The sequence below is a fragment of the Cyrtonyx montezumae genome, unplaced genomic scaffold (assembly GCF_038088225.1).
Source record: "Cyrtonyx montezumae isolate F1298 unplaced genomic scaffold, pur_monq_1.0 scaffold_7, whole genome shotgun sequence".
Taxonomy (NCBI): Eukaryota; Metazoa; Chordata; class Aves; order Galliformes; family Odontophoridae; genus Cyrtonyx; species Cyrtonyx montezumae.
In genome coordinates this window covers 35825133-35851969 of record NW_027072078.1, presented here as the reverse complement: position 1 = coordinate 35851969, position 26837 = coordinate 35825133, and the positions used below count along the sequence as shown (strand labels likewise).

Here is a 26837-nt window from a genome sequence, read left to right as displayed (position 1 = left end):
AATGCCTCCTCCCTGGAAGCATTCAAGGCCAAGCAGGATGGGGCTGTGAGCAATCTGGTCTAATGGGAGGTGTTCCTGCCCACAGCAGAGCGGGGGTGGAACTAGATGATCTTAAAGATCCCTTCCCACCCCACTCATTCGATGACTTTTGTTGGTCATGAATACGGGCATTTTAGGAGTTTTATTATTACTGACTTCAGACACCTGCGGTTTGGAAAAAGAAAAAAAATCCACACCACATCAGGGGTTACTTCATTTAATAGCCTCTTCATTTCCAATATTTGAAAGGAAAAGTCACGAGAGTAAATGCAAAAGTACGTGGCTATTACCGATAGAGGCAGTGTACATAGGCTTCTCAGTACTGCTTTTGGCGTTTCATTGGAAAAAAGATCAAGCCTAAGATTTCTCATCCATAAGTTCTTGATGAGCTGGCAGAGAAAGATTCTGACACTCTTAGTACATTGTCTGAGAATCACAGCTCACAATTACTCAATGTCTTCTGGTCTCACAGGATGGGGCAGAGGTATAATTGATTTCTTCTCTGTATCCCTGGAAAGAGCTTTTCTCATATCTGTGGTAAACAAAAATAGAATTGTAACAAGAGTCATTGCACACAGCTATACTAAGTAAATTTGCTATTACAGTAAGATCACTTTTAATCAAGAACAGTTCAGCATCTATATTAGCAACTGAAATGTAGCACTGCACAGAATCCAAATGTCAGGCTGAAAGGACAAAAACATGACTTAAGTATCTGCAGCAGTAGTAGGTGCCTGCCTGTGGTCCCTGTATTTCATGGCATCCTTCATTGGTCTCTTTCAACTGAGGATATTCTATGATTCTAATTCAAATGAAAAAAAAAGTATCATGTGCACAAAAGCTTTCATGGAGGATACTTCAAGGAAAAAAAATCTAGAAAACAGCAGTTGCTTCAGTTTTGTTAACACAGTACCATTAACATATTTTAAATTGTCATATCCTTTATCCTTTAAATTAAAAAAACCTCTCCGTCACTACTGACCATTAACTTTTGTCTTATTTTAATCAGGACATCTGGGAAATTTCACGTCCCTGTTACCAAGTGGGAGAGGAAAAAGAGCAGGGCTGTTATTTTCCCTAATAACATTAGGGATAGGTCCAGACACTCTGCAGGAGCATACTTTGGAAAGAAGAATTAGGTAAGTAACTGCATGTTATTTAATCTTACCTACAGAATAAAGTGCCTTTGCATTTTCTAATTGTCTCCTGTTTTATTTTGCTACAGATACTATAAGAGATGTGTGAACTCCAAGATTAGGTTCTCAAAACAATGTAATCCTCAGCAGGAAAATAAAAGAACCCTATGTACAGGAGTAAACAAATTTCCATTCAAAAACCACCAAACCTTTTCATACTAAAACAAACAAAAAAAACGCACAAAAAAAAAAGCATACAAACAACTCTTGGGACATCAGAACCTTTCCATTAAACTTGGCGCAGAATGAGCACTTACCATAAGCGTCTTCGTCTGGCTCTCCATTGCTAGCAGAGTAGTACTCCAACACTGTTCGGTATACACTGTAGCCTAGTTGCTTGTACATATTTACTGCAACTTGATTTGATACTCGCACAAAGAGATCAACGAAAAATCCACCCTTTCTTTGAAAAAGAAAATAATAAAACATGGTAAGGAAGAGCAGGTGAACGTATTTCCAGTTAAGAACCGATAACCTATATTCAGACCAAGGATGTGGCGGTGCACTAATCAGACATCCTGCATACCAGTAACAGATGCCCTCCTTTACCAAGGAACAAATTCAGTATCAGCAGAAATAATTGTGACAGTCACATGTCCAATCTTCCACAACCACCAGTGACATCAGAATTAACAGAAAGGACAAAGTAAATACCCACACGAGCTTTATTTCCATAAAATGCTTATTTAAAACCTATATGTCAGATGCATTTAAATTACACTGACTTACGAATTGGCTACTTTAAAACACACAAGAGAAAAAAAAGTCTGTAATCAGTTGTCTACAAGAAATAGCTCTTCTCCTCAAGAGGCAAGTTTTACAAAGGTTTGTGCTGTTTTTGCATTTTACCAGGCTCAGAGGGGCTGACCCTACCAGCAAATACCCTACAGGTTTATTTTATTATCAAGTAAGTTTTCTGCAGTAACCCAGTATGAGACAGAAAGTAAGCTAACATAGTACCTGCAGCACAACACTTGTGCAATCCTGTGCCTGAGGGGACCACAAAAAGTCCATGATCACTGACTGAGCACATTGGGGGTTCTGTGGGAAGCAGAGCTGATGTTTTGTGCAGCTCTCTTCCTATTAAGAAAATGACCTTTTCTACAGCATCTTTGTTACTTCCTATTCATGCTGGGAAGTTAGCTTTCATAGAAATCAAAACATTTTAAACCATCAAACAACACCCATAATTCCTGTTCTCTCACTAAAGGGAATCTCAGTCACTTGGGGCACTAGTTAATGGAAGAATCTGGTCTGTTCAATGTAAATCAAATACCTAAACCAAAGACAGGAATCTACAGACAGAATACTCAAAAAAGACAAACTTGAAAAAGTCTAATATTTACTTTTCTGAAATTTCTTCCAGTAGTTCCATCAGTTTGGCAGCCAAACCCAGCCGTCGAAACTCTGGCGCAACAGAGAGCGCAGTAACATGCCCGTGCCACTCTTCTCTAGCCACAGAGCCCTCTGCTTTACCCATTACTGCAAACACAAAGAGTATCAGCACAGCACCACCTCTGGGATAGCACACTGCAGCTGCACATCTTTACAGAGGAGCGAGGCAGTAATAAACAGACAGCTGCAATGACTGCGGCTAAACCAAGGCTATCTACATCATCACTCTTACGACTCAGCAGCTCTGTGCAGCTGTGGGTCACGCAGCGCAGATTCGCTGAAAGACAAGCCATACCTGGAAGGCCACGTTTCCGTCTGGATGTGGAGCACTGCCGGAACGACCCGCGGCCTTACGGCTCCCGGTAGCAACACGTGCATGCCCACACCGCAGTCCCCCGGCTCCCCCCCACACTCACTGTAACCCATCAGCTCCCCGCCCGGTGCCTCCGCCACGATGAAGTACTCGGGCCAGTGCGCCAGGTACTGCAGGTAGAAGGGAATGCCGTACTGCGGCCCGCAGTTAAGGAGCACAGCGCAAAGGGCGGCGCCGCCCGAGGCCTCCCCCGGGGCTGGCGGCACGGGAAGGATACGGTTTCCGTCAGCGGGTCCAGGTTGCTGCGGGGAGAAAGCAACGCTCAGCGCGGGCCCGCGCCGCCCTGGTCCGGCCCTGGGGGCACGAGGAGGGCTCGGGGCGCGGGCTCACATGTTGTTGAAGCGGAACAGGTCGTCGCAGGTGAAGGCGCGGAGCGACGTCATGGCGGCGGCGCGGCCTCGGAAGCGGCGGCGGCGGCGGCGCGCGGGGCCCTTCCGGCGCGGAGAGGCGGCGCCGCTGCACGGCCCGGCACCGGGACCGCCCCGCGCTCCGCTGCGGCCGCCGAGGGCTCTCGGCCCCGCCCCTCTGGGACTGGGCCGGAGGAGGAGCGGGACGTCCTAAAGGGACCAAAGAGGATATGCAGATACTGGATGGCAAACAGAAGAATCTGGGGTACAGAGGGCAAGAGAGACACAAATTGAGAGGTACTAAAGGAATCCGAGAGGAACCGAGAACACCAGAAGTGACCAGAGCGCCCCGGAGTGCGAGAAGGACACGGAGGTTATGAGAAGATACAGCAAGTCAATAGGTCTTGAGAGAAACAGATGGCAAAGGAATCTGAGGAACACTGATATGAAAGGATCCATTAGGTGATGAGAGGGGTCCTGAAGGAAGGAGGAAACAAAAGTGGGTAGAGTGTGTCCTCATGGGAATGAGCCAATTTAGGTGTCCTGAGGGAAGCTGTGGAGCAAGAAAAGCAACAGAGAGGGCTCTACGGTGGACCACAGGACAATGAAGTAGTCCCAAGCAGCTCAGAGTTCTAACGGGGAAGGGGGGCTGTAGAACAAAATGGAAGCAAATGGGGGTATCTGGATTGAAAAAAAACAAAAACAAAAAACACAAGTTGGAGGATTCTGACAGAACCAGGAGGCAACTGGAAGACTGTGGGGTGCACCAGGAACACCAATGGAGTGCTCTTGAGGGAATCAGAGGGCCCTGAGTAGACTAACGATTTGGTGACATGGTAAAGGAGAGCAGAATTTGAGTGAAATAAAAGACATCTGAAGGATCTGAACTGAAGAGCAAAAAGATGGCTCTGGGAGGCACTGGAGAAAACATATAGTAAGGCTGTAGGGAAAAGCTGGCAGATGGGAGGGTCCCATGTAGATTAGACAGCTTTTTTATTTATTTTTTTTATTTACCTACTTCCATGTTTTCTGGTGGAAAGCACAACTCAAGAACTCCTTCAGCCATCCTCAGTTGATAATTCATTCCAATTGTTCAAACTAGAGAAAAAGACAAGAATGCAAGAGAAGTAGTTTTCCATAACATAAAACACATTACAGTCTCCCATCTGATTCCATTTTCACCCCAGCAACCTACCCTAGATGCACAAGTTGCACACATATGCAGAGATCAACATCAAAGCCAACATACCTTCGAGGTTTAGAGCTCCACCTTCTTTACCAGTCATAACATGCAGCTATCAACCATAATGTGTCAGAAGAGGAAACCACCACCCTTCATTTTTTTCATCAACCCACAGAATACCACACAACACATCTGGCATTTACACAGCTGTCATGTCTCTTACCCTTTCAACTCTAGTGGTAGCTTATTACATGCTAAATGACTTCAAACACTATACTTTTCTGTTCTTTGGAGCTCAAACTCCATAAGGGTTACACCACTCCACGTCTTCTGTCGCAGCATTCTTCTAGACGCTTGCCCAGAGACAACAGTGTCAAGCCTGAAGTGACATCATCATAGTGAAAGTTGCAAAATAGACACAAGTACAGCCAAGTTTCAGAGCAGAAGCCGAACAACACACAAGATGAACAGGAATACTGGCAACAATGCAGCTCAATGCAGTGCAGCAACTTGGAATACAAGGTTGCTACACAAGGGCAAAATAAATAAATAAATAAATACCACCCAAGTAGCAACAATCAAATGATGAATCGAAAGACATTCTTTCATCCAGTCCCTCACCACCAACAACGTATAAGCAGTTGCAGAACCCCAGGATAGATACTTGGTAAGCATCTCCACTTGAGGAGCCTTGTGGGAAAGGGGAGAGATTCAGGAAACCACAGCCTTAAGGACTCATGTTGATGCTGAACAACACTCTTTCGCCTTACCAACCCCACAATTCTTCAACGGCCCCAGGATGAGATGAACTGTTCTACTCTGCTGCTTAACATCATCGCTATGATGGCATCCACACCTGGACCTGTATCACTGGCCATGCTGGGTGCACCTGGACCCACAAAGAATCAGGTTCACCTGAGAACAGCTAGGACTACCAATTAGATGGGGGAAGGGGAGTGGGGATGTGATAAGCTTTAGATACCCCAAAAGGAAAACAATTAGATCCCACTTAACCAGGGATTTGCCTCCTCCCCACAGCAAACCATAACAATAACCCTTACAGACACAAAATGTCTGAAGTTGACCCCGTGTCTCCAAGAGCTCCAGTGGTATTTGGGGATTTCCTAGCAACACCTAGGGTCTCTGGATGGCTTTGAATATCCACTGTTCCGTATACCTCCAAAACCAGGGAGAGAATGTGGTGCGGGCACAAGATAGCATCAACAAATATATGCTTGCATAGACACCTGCATAAGCTCACAAACACATGCATACGCAAATGCTGACACAGATGTGTGCTCCCATGGACTGTGATCTCACAGCACCAGATATGGAGGATGACCAGTCCTGTCTGCTCTCAGCCTCTTCCCTTCTATAGCTACCAGGCCTGCAAAGCCCAGTACCCACAGGAATATTGTGTGTTGCAAGGCAAAGCTCTCCTTTGGGGATGCAGGGGAAGCTATCTTCCCAATCACTGCATTCAGACCACCTTCTGCTTTTTACGAACTCCACCGTACCTTGCAGTGTTGCTCCTTCAATCACTACAAAGCTGCAGGACCTTAGTGAAAGCACAAACCAGATTTGCGCTTGGAATTGCAGCTTCTTAGATTATTCAACTCCATGAAACGCTAGTTGTCAAAAGGACAAAAAAAGAATAGTTTAAAAATAAAACTTCAGATCCTCGACCTACTAGGCTATCAAAATTCATGCATGTATGTATGTGCATACTAAATACTGTCCACTTCACTATGTAACATCTTATTATGCTAAAGCAACTAACTCAAAAAAGATTCAGTATTTATATTCTATAAACTTGAATTTCCTTTCTACAGAAATGAGTTAGAATCATTCGTGTATTCCTACACTTTCCACTTTCATGTCGATGTCTGAAGGAAAGCTATATTTCAGCTAGTCAGAACAGAACTTGTAGGTTTTGGTAGTGAATACCCAGTGCTTAATGCTATGAAACCAAGGACAGAAATGTGCAACTTCTTCAATGTCCCATTTTCTTCTAGGTCTTACAGATGACAGGCTCTCTCATATAACGTTATTAGTTAACTCTTAAAATCATTTCTGCTGTTGAAGTACACCCTGTCTTCATCCCAAGTTATTTTGTATTTCAACACAGAGCAATCTTTGCAGATACATTCTTACTGCAGTCATTTGAAGGCCAACATAAATATTTATAGCAAATGCAATTCTGAAATAGGCATGACAGTTTTTTGTACCACTGTTCATGTAAAGCATTTCAATTCAAAATGGTCAGAAACAATCTTAAATGCTTGCATAACAATTTACAAACATTAGTAACAATCAAGGACAGACAAGTTTTCCAAGTTTCCAAATGTATGTTCTGGTAGATACTGTATGTTCTCATAGCATCGGAGAAACGTTAACCTACACCAACCACCCACCTACCACCAATATTGCCCACTAAACCATGCCCAAAGTACTGAAGTACTTAGATAGCCATGTATAAATAAAATGAAAAATACCAAGAGATGCATACCTCATTCTTAGTTTATTTATAAAGAAGTGACAACACTAGAAAACACATTTATATCCAGTGCTTTGAACAGCGAAGGTGGGACCTAAAAAAGTCTGATTGAACTGAACAACCTTAGATCACTGTCAAGTTGCTTATCTGCCAGGAATGCTGAAATGCAAGAGTTTACACCTGCAATATTCCATACTGTAATACCCACATCAAATCAAATATAATTTTCAAACCAGTAAATAAAAAAGCCATCATTAACACTAAGTATTAGAAGACCACTGCAAGTTCTTATTGCTTTTTCAGTTAAATAATACTCTTCAAGTAAATTCAAAACCGAACGGTCTCTACTGTAGTTTGCTCATCCTCCTGCTCATTTATTAACACTGGAAGCAATCAGTTATTATACGAGGTGTTAACAGAGGCATTAAAGAAAAAACGCTGTTTAGGTACAAGGACATCCCCACCCTCCCTACCCACCCTCACCCCAAAACCCACAGTAACCACTTAGTGCCAGTAGAGGAGCAAAACTTGATAGACAAAACCAGAGATGTGACTACAGTAAGAAGGAAACAAAGATAGATAGCTTTCTTATACACTCAAAATCTGTTGTCTCCCCAAATTAAGCATACTTCATTTAAAAAGTGAAGCTGCTTTACATGTATGTGTGTATATATATATATATATATACACACACAGAAGATCTTCACACATGCTGAATAGTTCTCAAGTCTGACTCCCACAGTGCAGCAGCTGATTTTGAATTAAACAATGCTTCAAAAAACTACAGTTCAATGTTCTTTTTATGAGGGAGAGCAAAACACAAACGCAAGTTGTTGTTGATCTTGTCAGTTCAGCATTTCTGCAGCACTTCTGTTCAGCATAAAAGTTACACCAACATCAGTCTTCAGAATCATCCTCAGAAGCTGTAGGAACAACAGAGTATAATCAGAAGCCTTCACAAAGGTTTATGGAATTCAGAGCACTTTACTTTAATCTGAGTAGTGGAAATGAAGGCAATTTTATAACATCAATAACTGACTGTAATACCTGTCCAAATCTTGTGTAGTTACCTAGCTTGGTTTTTAAATTCATCTCATATCTGAAAAATGCAGAATTTTAAAATTCAAAATTCACATTACAAATTACAGTGCCCTCTCCTGCTGTTTCTCCTCAAAACAAAAGGAAAAAAACTTGATTATGCTAGGGATTCAACTCATTATGTTTGCAGTTGCTAATTCCAAATACAGTTAAAAGAAGAGCATACTCAATCCATGGCAGCTGCACCCAATATAAAGGGAAGAAATGGCTCTGTAGGAGTTGATGATTTGTATGTCAAAACACCTAGAAAGGTTAAGTAGTTTAAAGAAACTATTTTCTGACTCTTATATAAATATATATATATTGCTTAATGTGATTAAGTCAGTCCTACTTGGAAGCAGCTCCTCTCTCCACCCCCATTCTTAAAAGCACATGCAATTCAACACAACATCCCCATATACATAGGATTCTGTTGGTGAAAGGTGAATAAAAAAAAATTCAGTAACCACATCTACAACTGGTCTGTCAAGTGTTAGGTTGCACATAACAGGAATTAATCTAAGTTGCTCTTCTAAATTAACTCTGTTTTCTTGAAATCATTTGTCCTTAAGTGATTTGTTCTCCCTCTGAACATAAAGAGGGAAGCAAGACCAGGCTCCTCACTTCTCCAGTTCCCCAAAACCATTTAAGAGAAACATAACTCAAATAGTATCAATAATAAATTTAAACTCAGTGCTCCTCACTTGCAAATTAGATAAAGCCTCAGTCAAATGCATATTCAATTACTGTGTGAATACCATTTATTAAGATTTATTTCTATAGGACTGTTAACAGGAATGAAATAGCTTAAGAAATTCTGAATTCTACTCCACCTTTGTTACAGAAAATATTTCTTATACGATGCTCTGAATGCAGAATAATCATCTGCTTTCTGAAGTAAATAATTTCCCCTCCCTCTTTACAGCATTCTTTATATTACTCCAAATGTGTCCTACGTGCCACAAGATCAATTCACATTCAAAATTTGCAAGTTCACAAACAAACCAGAAAAACATCTACCTTTCCACTGTCTGTTTGTAGTGCCCTGAAACAATACTCAGATTTGGGCTACATTCACAAGTCAGCACACATTTTTTCATTTCATCATGTTAAAGAACCATCAGGCAAAAAGTAAGCTATCCCTCTGCCAAAACTGAGAACTCTTAAATCTCATCCAGAAGTGGGAAGTGCTGATAAAGGAATATGTACACCAAAAACGTGTGGGGAAAACTGGGGGGCACAAAACTGGTAAGCAAAGTACAGTAACCTGAGCACAGGTTACTGGTTATAGGTTGAAGTTATAAGCTGAAATTATAAGCTGAAATGTTTCTTTTCTACTAGGACTCATGAGAAAGGCTACAGTCTAAAGGTCAAAAACAGTTCCATAACTTCATACTACGAGAATAAACCACTACTAATGAGGAATCTTTGTATCACTGGCAGAAAGTACTTCCATGGTTTAAACTCTACAGTGTTGGGAAATCATTCATGGAGAATTAATATCAGCTTCTACTTAAAATAATTCTACTGATACAAAAAAAAAAAGAAGAAAAAAACTAAGTCAAATTTTCAGCAACTAATTTTGGTAGGACAATTCTTGGCAAAGGAGGATTGTTCTCATTTAACCTTGACTAGATCCAATGGGAGGGAGAGGGGGGAGAAGAGGGGAAGCACCTACTTTCAATATCTTCCATATGTGCCTGAAGAGTTCTTGCAAGGTTAATAAACTAGAAATAAGGTAGAGAGAAAGTAGTTTAAAAGTTGCAAAGTTATGAGCAGAAATTTGCAACAAGTTAGCAAAGAAGTATTCTTCACTCTTTCTTCACTTTTTATACAGGAAAAAAATTTTATACAGGAAAAAATATTCCATTCCAGACGTCACTTATCCTAACCCATTCTCCCAACTTAAAAAATGAAAGCAAAATTTAATCTCAATTAACGTGCATACTTTGGGCCCTATCTGGCTGATAGCACTGCGAAGTCCAGACCTCTGCAGCATAGACTTGGCATAATGAGAAAGATGCGTCAAGTAAGACAGACAAATAATCTAAAAAACGCATGCCTTTCAGATGAAAATTAACTTTCCAGTTTAGGCAGTATTTATGGCAACATGCATATAATGCTATCAATGACCAACAACCTGGACAAAAATCATCTGTCAAATAAGTAACTCAAGTAGTACCTTCACTTTCAAATCGATTGTCTGTTACCATATCTGACAAATCCAGACCACCTTAGACCCAGATTTCTCAAATAAGAGCACTTCTTAAGTATCTAGCTCCTAGGTCATTCGAGGCAATAATCTAGTTTCAAGTTCTTAGTATGAGCAATACTTACTCTGACACGTGTGCTGGCCTCACTTGCGGTTCCAAGCATATCAGAAAAGCGCTGCTCACATAAGTGTAACAACACCACAAGGTAGAGACCAGAGCTGATAAATTCATAGTCTGCCTTGAAGGAGATCAAAAGAAGCATTCAGAACATCAGTGATATATCTACGTATGCAATTCAAGAAGCAGAACAACAACGAAATTCTACTGGAAGCACTACACACTTAATCTATAGCTGTTCCAAGGAAATTAGAGAACTGTAATACTAAAAAATCTAATTATTGAGATGCTGTTATACTTGTAGTTCCTCCCACTCAACCCCAGGTCTAACTTGATAACCTTGAAGACAGATTTTATTTGTGGAACTCTTTGTTATTAAGTCAACATCTGAATCTGAGCATCAGGGAATTATACAATTTAAAACAAAACCAACAAAGCACAGAACTCATAAACCCCCAACACTTGGCTGGCTTCCTGCCATCTCTTGCAATGCTCTACAGGAAGACAAAACAAAAGGAAAATATTACAAAAGCTCTGTGATGTTATAATTTAAGAAATTATTTTTTCCTCCAATAAAGAAAAATTTTTAAAATGCTACTGCTGAATTGATCAGTTGGAGCCTGCTTTTTTTGGGAAAAAAGTTTTTAAGATCTTCTACTGAAGTACACTGACAGTAACCAGAGTTTAGTAGCGCTAAAATGGCAGTCCCAAGAATCTCTGTTCACCATCTGGTAGAGGTGACAGGAGTTACAATACTACAGAAAGTCAGCTTAGTCTAAAGAGTAAGAAAACTAGACATTGATGTTTGGGTGACCTCACATCTTCCAAAGCTGGAGTTACTTCTCCGTATTTTCTTTTAACTTCTCAGGTCGACAAATTTCATTAGTCTTCCTACATTCACAGAATTCAAGCCTTAATTCAGAGGATTTTCCTATATTTAAGTTCAATAAATTAATGCCGCTTCCTGTTACTTATTCATTTAACAGTACTACTAAATACAGTACTTCTAAGGCAATGCATTTTATATAAAGGAAAAATATTAATGGGCTTTAAATTCACCTTCAATTTAGAAAAGCACCTGGAAATAGCAGCAAGAAGCTCTGTTAGAAAAGAAGTTGGCTTTTAACACTTGAATCAAAGGAATAAAGTTATGTGTTTTACTATGTTTTAAAGAACTGTTAAAAATTATTCTTAAACAAAAAAATGGAAAGATCCATCATGACTTAATGAATGCAAATGAGAGACCCTAGAATGGCAAAGACAACAGACCTGCAGATTGGCAAGTAAGAGAAGGATAAGAGATATTACATTTACTAAAAACTCAGTAATAGGAAAGGAAGACAGAATTTGTCTGAATATTGAAAAGAAATATCTGCTTCATAGCTCCATTACTTTATGTGCTTAACAATCCTACTGAAAAAGGAGAAATGCCCTTTTCTAAAGAGGAGTGCCAACCCAGCACAAAATCAACACCCAGCAAACTAAGCAAAATATACTAACTTGTTCATTTGCATGGGCCCTATAGAGTTCATGAATATCAAAGTCTTCCAGATTCAGATGCAACTTTTCCTTACACAGTTCACAAGTAGTTACAGCTTCCAAAGAAGAACCTGTTAGAGAAGAGCACAGGGAAGGTAACAAGACAGTGTCATGTTGCAACAATCTAAATTTCAGGACATAATTACGTAAGCATTATGAACATTACATTCCCAGCTTCATTTCACAAAGCAAAATTAGAAGGAAAGATGGCTTCTGGTAGAAATGCAGCAAATATCTGCTAGCATCAGAACTTAAAATACCACAGAATATTTATTCTCTGTCAAGCTCTAAGTATTTTGCATCCTGTTCATTGAGATAGGAGAGGGGGGGGTGGGAGGGAAGAGAGAAAGAGAACAGTTACAACAGAAACAGCTTAAGAACAGGTACAACAGAAAACTATTTATTTAATTTTAAAATTCCTAACATTCTGCTACAGTCAGGCTGTCCATAAGAGACTGAATGCACAAGGAGAAAGCAGGGAACAAACTTGCCAAAACTGGCAGCATAGTTAAAAGCACACCACACTCTTCCAAAATGCTACATTCTGTTATCTTAGTGGATAATCCCAAAAACATAATTCTAACAATATCATATACAGTTTTCATAAATAACTCAAAGGAAAGACTGTGGGCACACACAGTCCAGAAGTGGCTGCTGGTTTTATTTTCTTTGTTTCTCTTTGTTTTTGTGGGGCTTTTTTTGTACTTAAAAAAGTATATATTTGTTTGTCCCTGACTGTTCCATTTCAAACATGCGCCTTAATATTAATAAGAGCAATCCTACTGGTAAACGTCCCCATGTAACCTGAAGTCTATACTCATCTAGTGTCAGTTTTACCTGAATTAATCTTGGACTGCAGCCATTTTTTCATGCACTCCTGGTGAACATACTGCAGACTGCCAGTGCATTTGCACGGCTCTATTAAATGGTTGTCAGTACTTGTAGAGGACATCTGACAGATTCTGCATAAGTCACCCTCTTCATCCTCAGAGTCTTCTAAAAGCAAGCTGAATAGGAACAAATATCAACAAATACCATGGCACATTTCACATAATATTTTTTGTAACAACAATTTGAGAACAGCCTGAGAACAGAAATCTGCGAGGATTAAAATGAGTTTCTCTGAGCACAAAAGTGAGCCCACAGGTGACAGTTCTGAGTTGCATTCTTCTCTGATCAAAGTTTTAACATTGAAGTTACAGAAAACCCTCTCACGCTAAGTCAAGCACATTTAATTATCTTAGAACATACAGATTTACCTCTCTTTAATTTTCTGCAGTCTTTCTGGATCTCTTGAAGGTGGCATTTTGGAATTGTCACTTTCTTGTCCATCAGACTGATTCCAGCCAGAGGGAATAATATCTACAGTTATCATAAGATTGTCAGATAGACTGCTTCCTAATGTTGGAGGCACTGAAAAGCGAAAGAGAGAACCAGGCAGAATTCCAGAACTTCTCCTATTGTGGGTTGAATCTGGTAGGGAGGCAGTAGCTGTAGGAATACCAGATACTGCAGGAGTTGGTGGTCTGCTAACAGAAGCCCTAGGAAGGCTATCTGATGCTTCAAGAGAGGTCTCCTCACCTGACTCTCTTCTTCTCAAAACATGTTGTGATCTAGCAGCTGCATCAGAGGTAGAGATCCTTGCAGACTCATCTCTTCCTTCTCTCCGTCTTCTGGAGAAGAGTGGCGTACATCTGTTCCTCAAAGATGATGACAACCAAGATCCTGTGCTCCTACTTTCAGAGTCTGGTCTGTAGTTTTCCCCATCTGAATCAGAGTTAATATTCTGTGAAACTCCTGATGAACCCCATCTTCGTCTCAGAAAGCTAAATCCCTGAGAAGCTTCAGATGTATGAAGTCCTGGAGCTTCAGGAGTGCTAGACAGAGTAGAAGCTTGAACTCTTGGAACAAGCGATGACTCTTCAGAGCCTAATGACCTTGTCTGCAATGAGTCTTGGCTAGATCTTCGAGAGAAAAATGTAGATGACATACTAGATGCTAAACGAGACAGTAACTGTCTCGTTGTGCGTCTCCCTTCACTGTCAGCTGCAGCATCGTTCAGTGACCTCTGAGAAGATGAAACCCTTTCAGAACCACTTGAAGGAGTTTCACCTCTGATGGTAGAATGAGAAAATGTCAGGTGTGTGTTCCTCTGGGGAGATTCCATTTCATTTCTCCTTTGTCTTGAAGAATAGCTGGTCCTTGAAGAACTTATGTTAGAGTCTCTGTTGAAGAAAGATGTCTGATGACCAGAAGGCAACTGGTGGTTCATGGATGCATTTAGCCTCAAAGCACTTAATGAGTTCTCTTTTGGTCTTGCTCCTTCTGCATATGTAGAGGCAGGCCTATCCTGAAAATCTGTTGCAGGAAAGCAGAGGAAAATAATATAACAATATGTGTCCTAGTTATTATATTATAGGTAACTCCTAAGTGTCACTACAAAAAGTCATGATTTTGAGATTACCACACAAAATTTATTCAAACTCATCAGGTGAATTCCAGAACAACATTAAGTTTAAATTCATATTTTATAATCCTATCATCAAACCGAAACCAGGACCGTTGTCAGTCTCCTAAAACCATCTGGAATCTTAAAACCCCCCAAAATTTTAGATTACGAAGGTATGTATGACTCAGTCTTATACCAACATGAAAACAGTGAACACCATACAACTGCCAGAAGCTATATAAGAACGCAACTTAAAAAAAAAAAAAAGAAAAAAAGCAAACAACCCACATCATACTATTTATAACTTAAAGGTTCATTCTGCCTGCAGACTGAGAAAAACAGGTAAATTAATATTGCAGTAATACAACAGACACCAAAGCACCTTAACAAATGCATAAGTGAAACACATTCCCCATTTACTACAATGCTCTACCCAAACTGCAATTTAAAAACACTACTTGAAGGTAGCAGAACACTACAGACTTTGGATAACAGAAATCAAATGGTATCTAAACTAAATGTGCATCTAAGGACTTCAGAGAATTTTCATTCTTCATTGGGTGCAGAAGGAAACAAAGATGAGATAAGGCTGAAGTACTTAACTCCTACTTAACTCCTTAGTCTTTATCAGTACACTGTATTTTCCTAGGGGAACTCAGTCTGCTGAGCTCCAAGACAGAGAGACAAGGAACAAAATGAAGTCCTCATAATCCAAGGGAAAATAGTTAGTAGCCTACTAAACCTTTTGAGCACATATAAATGTATGGGGCCAGACAGCAGCCACCCAAGGGTACTGAAGGAGCTGGAGAATTGCTCACTAAGGCATTTTAAATAACCTATCAGCAGTTCTGGCTAACCAGGGAGGTTCCCACTGACAAGGACAGGAAACGTAATACCCATCTACACAACAGGCAGGAAGAAGGAACCAGTAAATTACAGGCCCATCTTGACATCTGTGCCAGGGAACATCACGGAGCAGATCATCTCCTGTGCTCAGCTCCAGCCTCCCCAGTTCAGACAGGCAACTGCTGGGGAGAGTCCAGCAGAGAGTTACTAAGATGATTAGGGCCTGAAACACCTCCATTTTGATGAAAGGCTGAGAGACCTGGGACTGTTCAGCCTGGAAGAGGCTCTGACTAGTGCTAATAAACATCTAAAGGGCAGAGGTCAGGAGAATGGGGGTGGGCTCTGCTCTGTGGTGCCAAGTGACAGGACAAGAGGCAACAGGCACAAACTGGAGCCCAGGGAATTCCAAACAAACAAAAGAAAAAATTCCTTACTGTGAGAATGACAGAGCACTGGAACAGCCTGCCCAGACAGGTTGTGGAATCTCATTCTCAGGAGATATTTAAGACCTGTCTGGACACTTTCCTATGCAACCTACTTTAGCAGGGCATTGGACTGGAGCATCTTCAAATGCGCATCATACTAGTCCTAGTAGTGACTACTGAATAAATAAAAGCATGTATTACATATTTATGCACTTTTGTTGTCAATGATATAGCAGTTTTCCCATTCAAGAAACCAAACAGAAAGAAATAACACGATATGGGTGCACTGTGAAAATCCTTTCCTTTTGTGAAATAACACTTTTTACTTAGCTTAGGTATGGAAAAATAGATGGAGAACTTAAAATGAACAAGGAGAAAGGAGGATTACTGAATACATACACTATACTACAGTGGCAAACAGATATCATTTTCTTATGACTGTATTCATCAATACAAGCTAAACCCTTCACATAACATTTGATGTCTTAGCCAGCACACTGAAATTTTATTTAAAAGGGCTTTTTAAAAATTAAATAGAACTTATTGCCCTAATAATAATGCCCTATAGTGATAGGAGGATGGTTGGACTAGATGATCTTGTAGGTCCTTTCCAACCTTATGAACCTATGAACACCGCAAGGCCTCCTGCTCTTGTGGGCAAAGAGGAGGGCACACCAAAACACAAATTCTATTTTGAAAAAAAAACTTCAGAAGAACATGGGAAAAAACTAATAGGCATGCAGCCTACCCTTTACAAGCTATAACTTCTACAATACATACATGCTGAAGATGAAAAGTCACTGTTTCTGTAGCTATGATCCACCAGATTATTAAAGGATTGATCTGTTCTTCTTTCTAACTCTCTTCGCTCTCTCACTAGCTCAGTTCCCAGGGAACCAAACATCACAGATGAAGATCTAGGAATCCTACTATATCTCCAATGGGAATCTAGAAAGAAATAAGAAAATAAATCCCTGGGTTTTTTTAAGCATTTAAGAATCCATCGAAGCCGGTGTGTAGGCATATATTATGATTACACTGTATTAAGAGCAAGCTTAACAATACCACTAAGTGGGCAGCAGCTACCAACAAAAAGCTAAGCATAAAGCTATACTCTGCTGATGCTGACAACTCATTTAATCTCACCATTAGTTCTAAGAGCTATCTCAGGAAAAAAAGTAACAGAACAGAATCAGGATCTTGCTGCACAATGATAGCAGATTCCTAAATAAGCTTCGCCATTATGCAAAATAGTAGCTTCAGTCTTAATAAATGCTGCCAATCCACAGACACTTCTTAAGTGCTCCTATGACTGATTTTCCAGAAATCTAAGTGAAGCTGAGACACATCTCTTAAGAACAGTGACAAATACTGCTCTTGCTCTTAGCACAGAGACAACATTTCAGTTAAAAGAGGTATCTTATTTTTTGCAGACAGCTTCAATAGCTATCTCCGGCACAGTACATACTTCAGCAGTGGACATAACTCACACCAAAAAAAGTACTCCTCAATGGTTCTGAAAAATCCACTGTGAATTTATTATACTGCTGCATTTTAAATCCAAATTGAGGTCAACAGGTTGAGAACCAGACAACCAGGAATTTGAAAGATGTCCTATGCCATAACAAGAAATGTTAATAACGGTCATTTTATTTGCAAAGAGTAACAATGCATCTACAGTACAGGGCTTTGAGCAAGAATTTTATAGCCGTTATTTGGATAGGCATAAGATTCCATAAGGGGATATAAAAATAAAATTTATGTCTATCCACAAGCATAATTTGAATGGTTCTAACAGTCTGTTCCAAAATGTTCTAGAAATATTTTCAATATAAGTTTGTCATTTATTTCCTGGCCATAAGACTTTTGTTAGCATACTGCTTTAAATACAATTATTGAAGCATCTGCTTCAATGAAAGTCTCTGCTTTTCCTGAAAGCATTCTTTATTTAGAACATCTATTTTTCACTCGGCCTGTAGGGTAATTTCAGACTGCTAAAAAAAAAAAAGAAAGAAAGAAAAACACTTCTTTCTTCTCCGACTCCTATGAGCAATGGTCTAACCTTCCACTGCACAATGCTTCTCAAAATACAGAGATAACTACACAAGGATATTCCTTCTGCTGGTCCTTAATTAAAACAACTGCATTCATTCTTTCCTTTAAATCTTAACTAATTACAACAACACGAGACACGAAGCTCAGGTCTAGTGCAAATCAAGTTGTGAGTACAAATGAGTATGTGCAGTGCTGTCACTGCATTGGATACTGCCATAAATGTGGAAATACAATTCTACTGATCATTAGCTTTTAATATTTAAGAAAAACAGAAGCAAAATATTTCAATACAAGTATTTTACAATTTGGTATCTTACTACTCTCATTGAATTCTCATGTAGCTCAGCTAAAATAATCAACTTCTCACCTGAAAAGGCAGTCAAGCCATTACTTCTCACAGAAGAGGTAGATGTACAAGACAGCTTAGGTCGCTTTGAATCACTATCTTGCTGCTGGCTATGCAGTCTTGAATATGCTCCCTGAGTTCTTTCAGGTTCATCGTAACACCCAGATGTAAAATGAGAGGAGGAAGATGTAGACTGAAATTAAAAAAAAATTGAAAAAGAAAGATTATGGATACAGTATTTCAGGTGTACTTCCAATAGCCCAAGATATTAAAAAACCACTACACATAACAGAAGGCTCACAAAACTTGTAAAAAAATAAAATAACTTCAAAATTCAAAGTCTTCCTATTTAACAGTATTACAGGATCTATGGTTGGGCTCACAGAAAAATTCTCAAGCTTACTGAAAGCAGTTGTATCACCAAAAGTTGGTTCCTATTAAAATCAGCATCGTTTTTCATATTAAAATGCATTCACAGAATCACAGGGGTTGGAAGGGACCTCCAGAGATCATTGAGTCCAACCCCCAAGTCCAAGTATTGCTAACTTATAAGGTGCCATAACCATATTCAAACACAGATTTACAAATCTCAAAGTTAACGTGATTTTGTAGTTCAAAAATGACTGTAGTTTAACAAACTCTGCTCATCTTTTGTCAACTTACAGCATATTTAGCTGAGTGGTAGCTCTAAATCCTAGTAAGCCATTTAGACCACATACATTTTGATTACATTAAACTCAAATGCAACTGAAAGACTTTTAAAAGATTAATTCTTTTGCAGTATAAAGTTCTACTAATAACTGAGAAGAAAAAAAAAAGGTTAGCCTAGAAAACTATTAATAGCTATTAATCTGATTACTTGCAGCTAAATATTGATTATTAGACACCAAAAACTTGAACTTCATCAGACAGTTTGTCCTTCTCCCAGAAATAATCCAAGGATAATTTCCTAACGCTGCCATCTCCTCACTTTCTCTCCATTTTGACTTGATAAAGTCTATTAATCCAGAAATATTACAGTGAGCTCCCGCTGGCAGACTTTCAGATTTAGAAAGGTTTCTCACCAGTCTGTTTCTGCTTCCCAAAAATCTTCCAGACCGTGGGTGATCAAGTGTCCCTGAGTAGTGAGTTGGAGAGGGTGTTGTAAGCTTCCAAGGAGTTCCACGGGTCTCTCTGTCTCCAATTCCCCAGTCTCTGTCAGAACTACTCAATACATCGGATTCCTAAACAACAATATGGTCATCATATGCATTTTCTAACTCCAAATGAAATAAGTATCTTATTTGAATTTTGAAAACACAGGTAAGTGGTGGGTACTAACAAACCTGGAAGCCTTTCTCAAAAAAAAAAAAAAAAAACAAAAAAAACCACACAAACAAACAAAAAAACCCACAAGATACATCTAAGAAGAAACAATGCAAACTTATAAGAAAACCTCTGCCAGAAGATTTTTTAAATTCTTTTCTAATTATTACCTCATTAATGTATTCTCAGTTGATTGTGAATAAAGTTGAAGCATATGGTTTTCTGGGGTCTAACGTAGACACTCCAGCAATAGCACACAGGGAATGACCATCCATTCCACTCACACAAGCCATCTGTCTTGGTCTTGAGTTTTTATATAGAAAATAAAATGGGAAGGGACTGCATGTTTTCAGCATACTAACTGATCTATTTTTTAAATAATAGGCAGTATCTGTCCTACTAAAATAGATGGACAAGAGATTTTAGCTGTGCAGTCACATCATTCCTAACAAACACAAAAAAAAGCATGCTACTGCCCGTTGTGTGTGGGGGAGCTGGACCAACTGCTTTTTAGATTCCTTGAAACCCAACCCATTGTATATTTCTCTGAAATTACATAGTATCTTCCGAGTCTTTTCCTTCTATCACTGCTTAGGTTTGTTTTAGTTCTTGGTAGTCTACTCTGATATTTCATCGCTGTGCTACTGTTGAAGGCTTGCTAATTAGTAATGATTAAGACTAACAGTATTTTAGAGTAATCCAGAGTAAGTGCTGAAATCTATAAAAATAATAGACATAGCAGAAATCCAAACATTTTATTACATCTAAATATTTTGTAATTATTTCTATATCCTCTTTTTTATGACCTAGTAACATTAGACCTACAATACTTAGTCTCCAGTTCTTAAAGGCTGTAGCACTACAATTAAAAATATATATATATATATAAATGTTCACCACTCTGGCACACAAAATTAAATGTGAATAGAAAGTATAAAACAAAATTTTCTAGTATTTCAAAGCTTCAGTAGGATTCATCAACTTTTAAAATTATTTCAAATATTAAGTAAAGCCCTCAAAATATTCTTCTTCAAGCAATATCTGCAGAATTAATCAATTTTCAAATACTTGCTTTTTCTTTTTTCTTCTTTTCCAGTTGCAAGATTCCAAAAATTTCAGAATTTCACCTTATTTTAAATGTCTACATCTTCTTGTCTTAATGTCTGGATCACCACAATGAAGACTTAACCCAAGAGCAAAACACACTAGTACATATCTCAAAGTCAGTTCGTGAAACTATGCCATCTTATGTTCCAATGCCAACGCAACTTCCTGTACCTTTAGCATCTCTTCACTGTGCTCATTTCCTTCAAAGATGTCCCAAGGTCAAAAATTGAACGAAAAAAGTAGCATATCAGGCATCAAAAAAATGGCTTTAAGAGATAGCAGATGATTAACATGACGGTAGGGAAGCTATACTCAACTGCTGTATCCGAAACTAAAACAAATCTCAGTTTGCGTCTTTCCTTCAGTTCATCTTGACTAACATCCCATTTCAGAACTTAACAATTAAAGCGTTGCATAAGGTATTCTACCTTTAATGTCTATTTTCAGTAGAAGAAAAATGTGATCAGGAGAACATTCAAAACAGTTTTCTGTAAAATACTGACCATATCTCTTCCTTAAGAAGAAAAAGCTTCCATTTGGTTTCTCAAAAAATGGCTAACAATGCACCACAGAATCCTTGGAATTGGAAAGGACCTGTTATGGTCATCTAGAGCAATTCCCCAGCAATGAACAAGGATATTCACAGCCAGATCAGGCTGCCCAGGGCTTAATCCAGCCTCACCCTGAACACCTCCAGGGACAAAGCATCCACCACAACTGTGCAACCTGTTTCAGTGCCTCACCACCCTCACTGTTAAAGACTTTTTCCTTATATCTAACCTATTTTTTCCCTCTTTATGCTTGAAACCATTTCCCCTTGTTTTACCACAACTGACTCGGCTCAGATCAGGTCATAAAATCGCAAAATTGTAGGCTGGAAGGGACCTCTAGAGATCATTAACTTTCTGGGCTATGAGGGCACAGTGCTGGCTCACGTCCAGCTTCCCATTCACTAGTATCCTCAGACCCTTTTGGGCAGGGCTGTGCTCTGCTTGATCCTTTTATTCCCTGGCTTGTATCGATAGTGGAGGTTGACCTGGCCCAGGTGCCAGATGTTGCACGTGGATTTGTTGAACATAATGAGGTTCTCCTGAGCCCACTGCTCAAACCCATCTAGGTCCCTCTGGACATTATCCCATCCCTCGAGCATGCTGACTGCACCCCACTTAGTGTCATCAGCAAACTTGCTGAGGGTGCACTTGACCCCAGCATCAATGCCACTGATGATGTTAAAGAGTATCAGACCCAGAACCAATCCCAGGAGGATACCTCTCACCGCTGACCTCCATCCAGACATTAAGCCCTCAACTACCACTCTCTGGATTCAACCCTGTAGCCAGGTCTTAATTCGTTGAACAGGCCACCCATCAAATCCATCTCTTTCCTACTTGGACAGAAGGAAGTTGTGGAGTACTGCATCAAAGGCCTTACTGAAGTCCAGATAGGAAACATCAGTGGCTCTTCCCTCATCCATTGACTCAGTGACACCATTTTAGAAGGCCACCAGGTTCGTCAAGCAGGACTTGCCCATGAAACCATGCTGGTTTTCACATATCACATCTCTCTCATCCATGTGCTTCAGTGTCACCTCCAGAAGGATCTTTAGCACGATCTTTTCCAGCACAGAGGTGAGCCTGACAGGTTGGTAATTCCCAGGGACATCCTTTTTTCCCTCTCAAAAAAGGGTGCGATGGTGCCTTTTTTCCAGGCACCAGGGACTTCACCTGATTGACACAACTTTTCAAGTATTATTGAGAATGGCCATGGCGACTCCATCAGCTAACTCCCTCAAGGACGCAACTCATCAGGACCCACAGAATCGGGATGTTCAGGCTCCTCAGGTGGTCATGAATCTGATCTTCACTTACAGTGGGAGGGATGCTGCTACTCCAATTCCTTCTGAACAGTTATCAGAGAAGACCAAGGCAAAAAAGTTGCTGAATACCTCGGCCTTCTTCTTGCCTGTTGTTACCATCTTGCCTGTGTCACTCACTGGGGGAGGTACACCCTCCTAAACTTTCCCTTTCTGGTTAAGGTATCTGTAGAAGGCATTACTGTTTCTTTTGGCATCCCTTGACAAGTTTAGTTGAAGTTGTGCCTTGGCTTTCCTGATCCATTCCATACATAGTCTAGCAGATTCCTTATACTCTTCCCACAGTACCTGTCCCTGTTTCTACTGCCCATGGATTTTCTTACCCCTCTTCAGTTTGACCAGAAGGTCCTGGTTCAGCCATGCTGGTGTCATGCCTTCCATTCCCGACTCGCTACACCTGGGAGCACACCCTATTGTGCCCTAAAAGCTTCCTTAAATATCTGCCATCTCTGCTCTGCACCATTGCCCATGAGGACGATTTCCCAGGGTGTTCTGTTGACTAACTCCCTGAAGAGCTGAAATCTTTCCTAAAAACTTTCCTAAAATTTAGCATCATAATTTTACTCTTTGCCTGTCTCGTATCCCTCAGGAATGTGAACTCCACCACAACATGATCACTACAGCCCAGGCAGCCTCCAATCATACAATCGCCCAGGTTGAAAAAGACCTTAAAGATCATCAAGTCCAACCTGATGTCACCAATCAGTTAATGTGCATCAGTGAGCAACAGGTTCAGTGCTGCATCCCCTGCGGTGGGCCCAACCATTACTTTAATCAAGAAGTTATCCTCAAAGAATTCCAGGAGCCTCCTGGATCACCTACATCATAAAACTAATACTTTTTTTTCCTTGTACTATTACAATACTTGGGATTTTGTACTGTAAGTTACCTAAAAACAGTGGTACACCACATCTCAAATTTGTTTATTACTGGCGTGATTGTTGTGTCTTCTCAGACAACCAGAGGCTAAAAACTTAACAGTGCACCTAAGAAACGTTCTCTTTTTTTCTTCTCCTTTTCTTCTGATATTGTTCTGGCTTTCAGCTATGTCAAATTATGCAAATTTGCCTCTCAGCATGATCTCCAAATGACAATATATATGAAAGCACATACAAGAATCTGTATGTACACAAACAATGTACTGAACATTCTCAGAACACAACAGAAACCAGCTTTTTTAAAGCACTGTTCAAAACCAAACTCTGAAGTCTCACTGCTCTGTATCCGACGTTATTTTTAGTTTATATATAATTATGTTCTCTTGCTATAGTCTGAACTCCACAAGTTCTCTTTACACAAATTAAGTTCTATGCTTTTCTTCTAAATTACAAATCTTTTACATGCTTTTTCTATTTTTAAAGAGGAAAGTAGGCTTCTAAATTAATTAAAAGTGAAGAAATACCTACCTGTTCCATTCCTGCTTGACTGCACTTTATCTTATTTAGACAAGCTGACTTTTTTGCCCCAGCTACTTGAAATCTTAACCTAGAAGTAATATTGCAATATTCATACAACAGTTCTGTAAGTAGCAAAGGTTAGGAGATTCCCCTATACCTACTGCTAAGCAGGAGTCTTAAATAACAATCTCACAAATTACTTTCTATAAACTGGAGTGGAAATAAGAGAGATAATTTTCTACATTGTTTAACCTAGAAAGTATTGTAAAAAACATTCTGCAGATTAGAAACTCATTGTTCAGCAAAAAATAACAGAATTCTAACGCACAGTATACAATGCACTTCACGTAATAAATAATACAAAGCACATAATTCTCCCATTTCTTAATACTAGAAAAATTGTCCGGCAATGCACCCAACTTCACAGCAGCTGTTCAGCTTGAGACTCGTCTTCAGTCCAACAGTTCACTGTGTGGGTTCATAAATTCTATGAAAGAGCGAGACTATCTGATTTGGTTTTGGTGAGTGGTCAGTGAAAAAAAGGCATCCAAGGAATCCAAAAATCAAATCGGACTGAAGACTACCCTCAGATGCTCTTGGTAGTCTATATACTAACGACCACATGCATGCTAGACATCACAAAAATGTAACACATAGCTACATACACGTTGTGCTAAAGATACTTAGAAGCTGCTTTACTCCTAAAACTTTCTGGAAACAGCTTTATATAACACAATGCCCCACACAACTTGCTGGAAGTGACCAAACTCATAACCATTTAATCAAATAAATATGAATATTTAGTCATGAAGTTGCAACTCTGCAGTTTTGAAGACAAAAATTGTGCCTATGTTTCCAGGCCCAAAAATTTTAGGTGAGAACTGCTAACAGATGCAGAAACAAAAAAAATAACATTTGAGCCTAACAGTTTTCTGTTGATTCCAAGCGCCCCAAAATTATTTCTGAGTTGGTTTTATCTATACTTGCAACAATACTCTTTCAAAGTGAAAGCACCTGCACAGTATGGCTTCTTACTTTTAAGTACAGCCTTCCTACCCCACAAAAGCAATCTGGTTAGTTAAATATTGCACGTAAAAGAGCAGGTCTCTACCACAGCCTTGGCTACTGTCAGGTCTAGCTGTATTAATACACTACCGTGACAGCACGACGTCAGCCTAAAGGTTCTCTTCTTACTCTTACGAAATGCAAACACAGTACGAAGGTGTTCCAAAGCTGTATATCCTACTGTCAACACTTAGAACTGCAAAATATTCCCGTACTTCCTGCATCACTAATCACACAAAGTGTAACGCTCTACACACTGAAACTCAAATCTGATCCTCACCGATGCTCACCAGAAAACCAAATTCTTCACATGTTAAGGCCAACAGTAACTACAGTCAAAACAGATTCACAGCATCCAGCCACCCTTTTGTCATCAATCAGTTCATTTCTAAAGGAGCAACTATGAACAAAAGCAGATAAAGATGTCAAATCTAGATCACAGTGCAAAACACTTTTAATTGTCTTGGTCATCACTTATTAATCATAAAATTAATGATGTTTTCTGCTCACAAATCCAAAGCCCTGGCTCAGACTTTTCCTTATATTACCCCATCCCTCTTTTTTAATCTGTATATCTGTGTGCCAACTTCAGGGTTGTTCTCAATAAGAAAGAGGCGTTAAATGAATTAACACTCTACAGAGTCAAAACACATTACCTGGTATCCAGAGTCTAATCTTCGCAAAGAGTCTCTTGCACTATATGCCCCAGCTAAACTGCTTCCAGTTAATGTTCGGGATCCTAGAGTAGAGCTGGAGGCCTGAGCAGATATCCTTCGAGGAATTCTTGAGGGTTTAGACTCCATTCCTTGTATCCTGTAAAAAAAGGATACACTGTTAGGGGTTTTTTTCCCTTTTGGAACCAGAGACCAATGTGCAAAACACACACGTGCTTTCTAAATGCAACATAAATATGACTCACACACACAGACACATATTTACATCAAGCTCCGGTCTGATAAAGCATCAGGAAGATGGGAAATGAGTTCTCTCCCCGTGTTTTGTGGCTCCTCTCTACATCTTCTCCCATTACATGTTACAAATCCAGAAACACAGAATTTTCTTATATTCTTACTGTTACTGTTATATTACCAGTAGAACTCCCTGAAGAACTCTGCAGCAGCTGCATGAAAACAGAATGAGACATGGAAGGAATCCCCAGATTAACTAAATTCACAAATAATTTTTTGTTCCATGTCCTTCTCGTGCTAGATGCTCCAGTACTGGTTACAGTACTCCAGATGGGGTCTCCTAAGAGCAGAAGGGCAGAATCACCTGTCTCACTTTGCTGGTCACACTTCTCTTGATGCAAGCCAGGATACAGCTGGCATACTTGTTCTTTTGGTATTTCTAGGTATCTCAAAATAAACACTGCTGCCTTTGCCAGATGAGAAGTGGTTCTGTGGGTCATTCTTTTCTTTGAAAGGATCTTTTCATCTAATACTGCTCAAAAACTTGAGATAGGTAGATAATCTACTTGCTAATATTCCCAGATTCTTCCTCTGCATGACAGGACAGATATAATCGCACCACAAAAATTAAACACATTGCAGAGAATCCCAGCATCATGAGTGGTACGGTGCAGAAAGAGTTATGTGACAACTAACAACTCTGAAAACATATGGCTAAGAACCACATCAGAGCTAGGTTATTTGCAGAAGTGGTACAACCTGTTTTACTTAATCACTGTTAATTCTGATCTAGCCTTCTGAAAGTTGCAGTGGGAGTAAGATACATCAGGAAAAAATTACCCATCAATAAAACCCAATTATTTCCTCGCATTCAGTAACACGGTCTCTGAAAAACTACTGCAATCCTGCCATACCTAGTGTCCAGCTGCAGTTCCCAGATGAATTCATGTACTCAGGACTACTCAACATTTTCCCAGTAAAAATTAGTTTGTAGACAAGTCCATTGATCAAACAGTTTAACAACTGCAAAATTAGACTACTGATGTCCTCAAACAAAGGTTTTTAAGCAACTTCTCTGGTGCACG

At 39.7% G+C, this 26837-nt stretch overlaps 2 protein-coding genes across 7 annotated transcripts; both read right to left on the bottom strand.

Annotated features, from left to right (window-relative positions):
- Nucleotides 1-240: 240 nt before the first annotated feature.
- Nucleotides 241-3432, bottom strand: NAA20 (N-alpha-acetyltransferase 20, NatB catalytic subunit). The gene is made up of 6 exons (XM_065750876.1): nucleotides 3334-3432; nucleotides 3221-3245; nucleotides 3047-3137; nucleotides 2582-2717; nucleotides 1493-1638; nucleotides 241-571 (listed from the first exon to the last, which is right to left on the bottom strand). Exons 1-6 carry the CDS (start codon nucleotides 3384-3386, stop codon nucleotides 486-488), a joined length of 537 nt encoding a protein of 178 aa, XP_065606948.1. The 5' UTR covers nucleotides 3387-3432; the 3' UTR covers nucleotides 241-485.
- A 4269-nt stretch (nucleotides 3433-7701) lies between these two features.
- MARCHF7 (membrane associated ring-CH-type finger 7) lies at nucleotides 7702-25657 on the bottom strand. 6 transcript variants are annotated; one of them, XM_065750853.1, is made up of 10 exons: nucleotides 25501-25657; nucleotides 19162-19320; nucleotides 18119-18290; nucleotides 16477-16644; nucleotides 13236-14334; nucleotides 12814-12983; nucleotides 11938-12047; nucleotides 10445-10558; nucleotides 9786-9834; nucleotides 7702-7953 (listed from the first exon to the last, which is right to left on the bottom strand). In XM_065750853.1, the coding sequence occupies exons 1-10, from the start codon at nucleotides 25645-25647 to the stop codon at nucleotides 7928-7930; spliced, it is 2214 nt and encodes a 737-aa protein (XP_065606925.1). In that variant the 5' UTR covers nucleotides 25648-25657; the 3' UTR covers nucleotides 7702-7927. The 6 variants fall into 6 exon arrangements, with proteins under 6 accessions (XP_065606925.1, XP_065606926.1, XP_065606928.1 ...); XM_065750854.1 differs by lacking the exon at nucleotides 9786-9834 and having other exon boundaries at nucleotides 13236-13467; nucleotides 13558-14334; XM_065750856.1 differs by lacking the exon at nucleotides 9786-9834 and having other exon boundaries at nucleotides 13236-13389; nucleotides 13558-14334.
- Between the last annotated feature and the right edge of the window lie 1180 nt (nucleotides 25658-26837).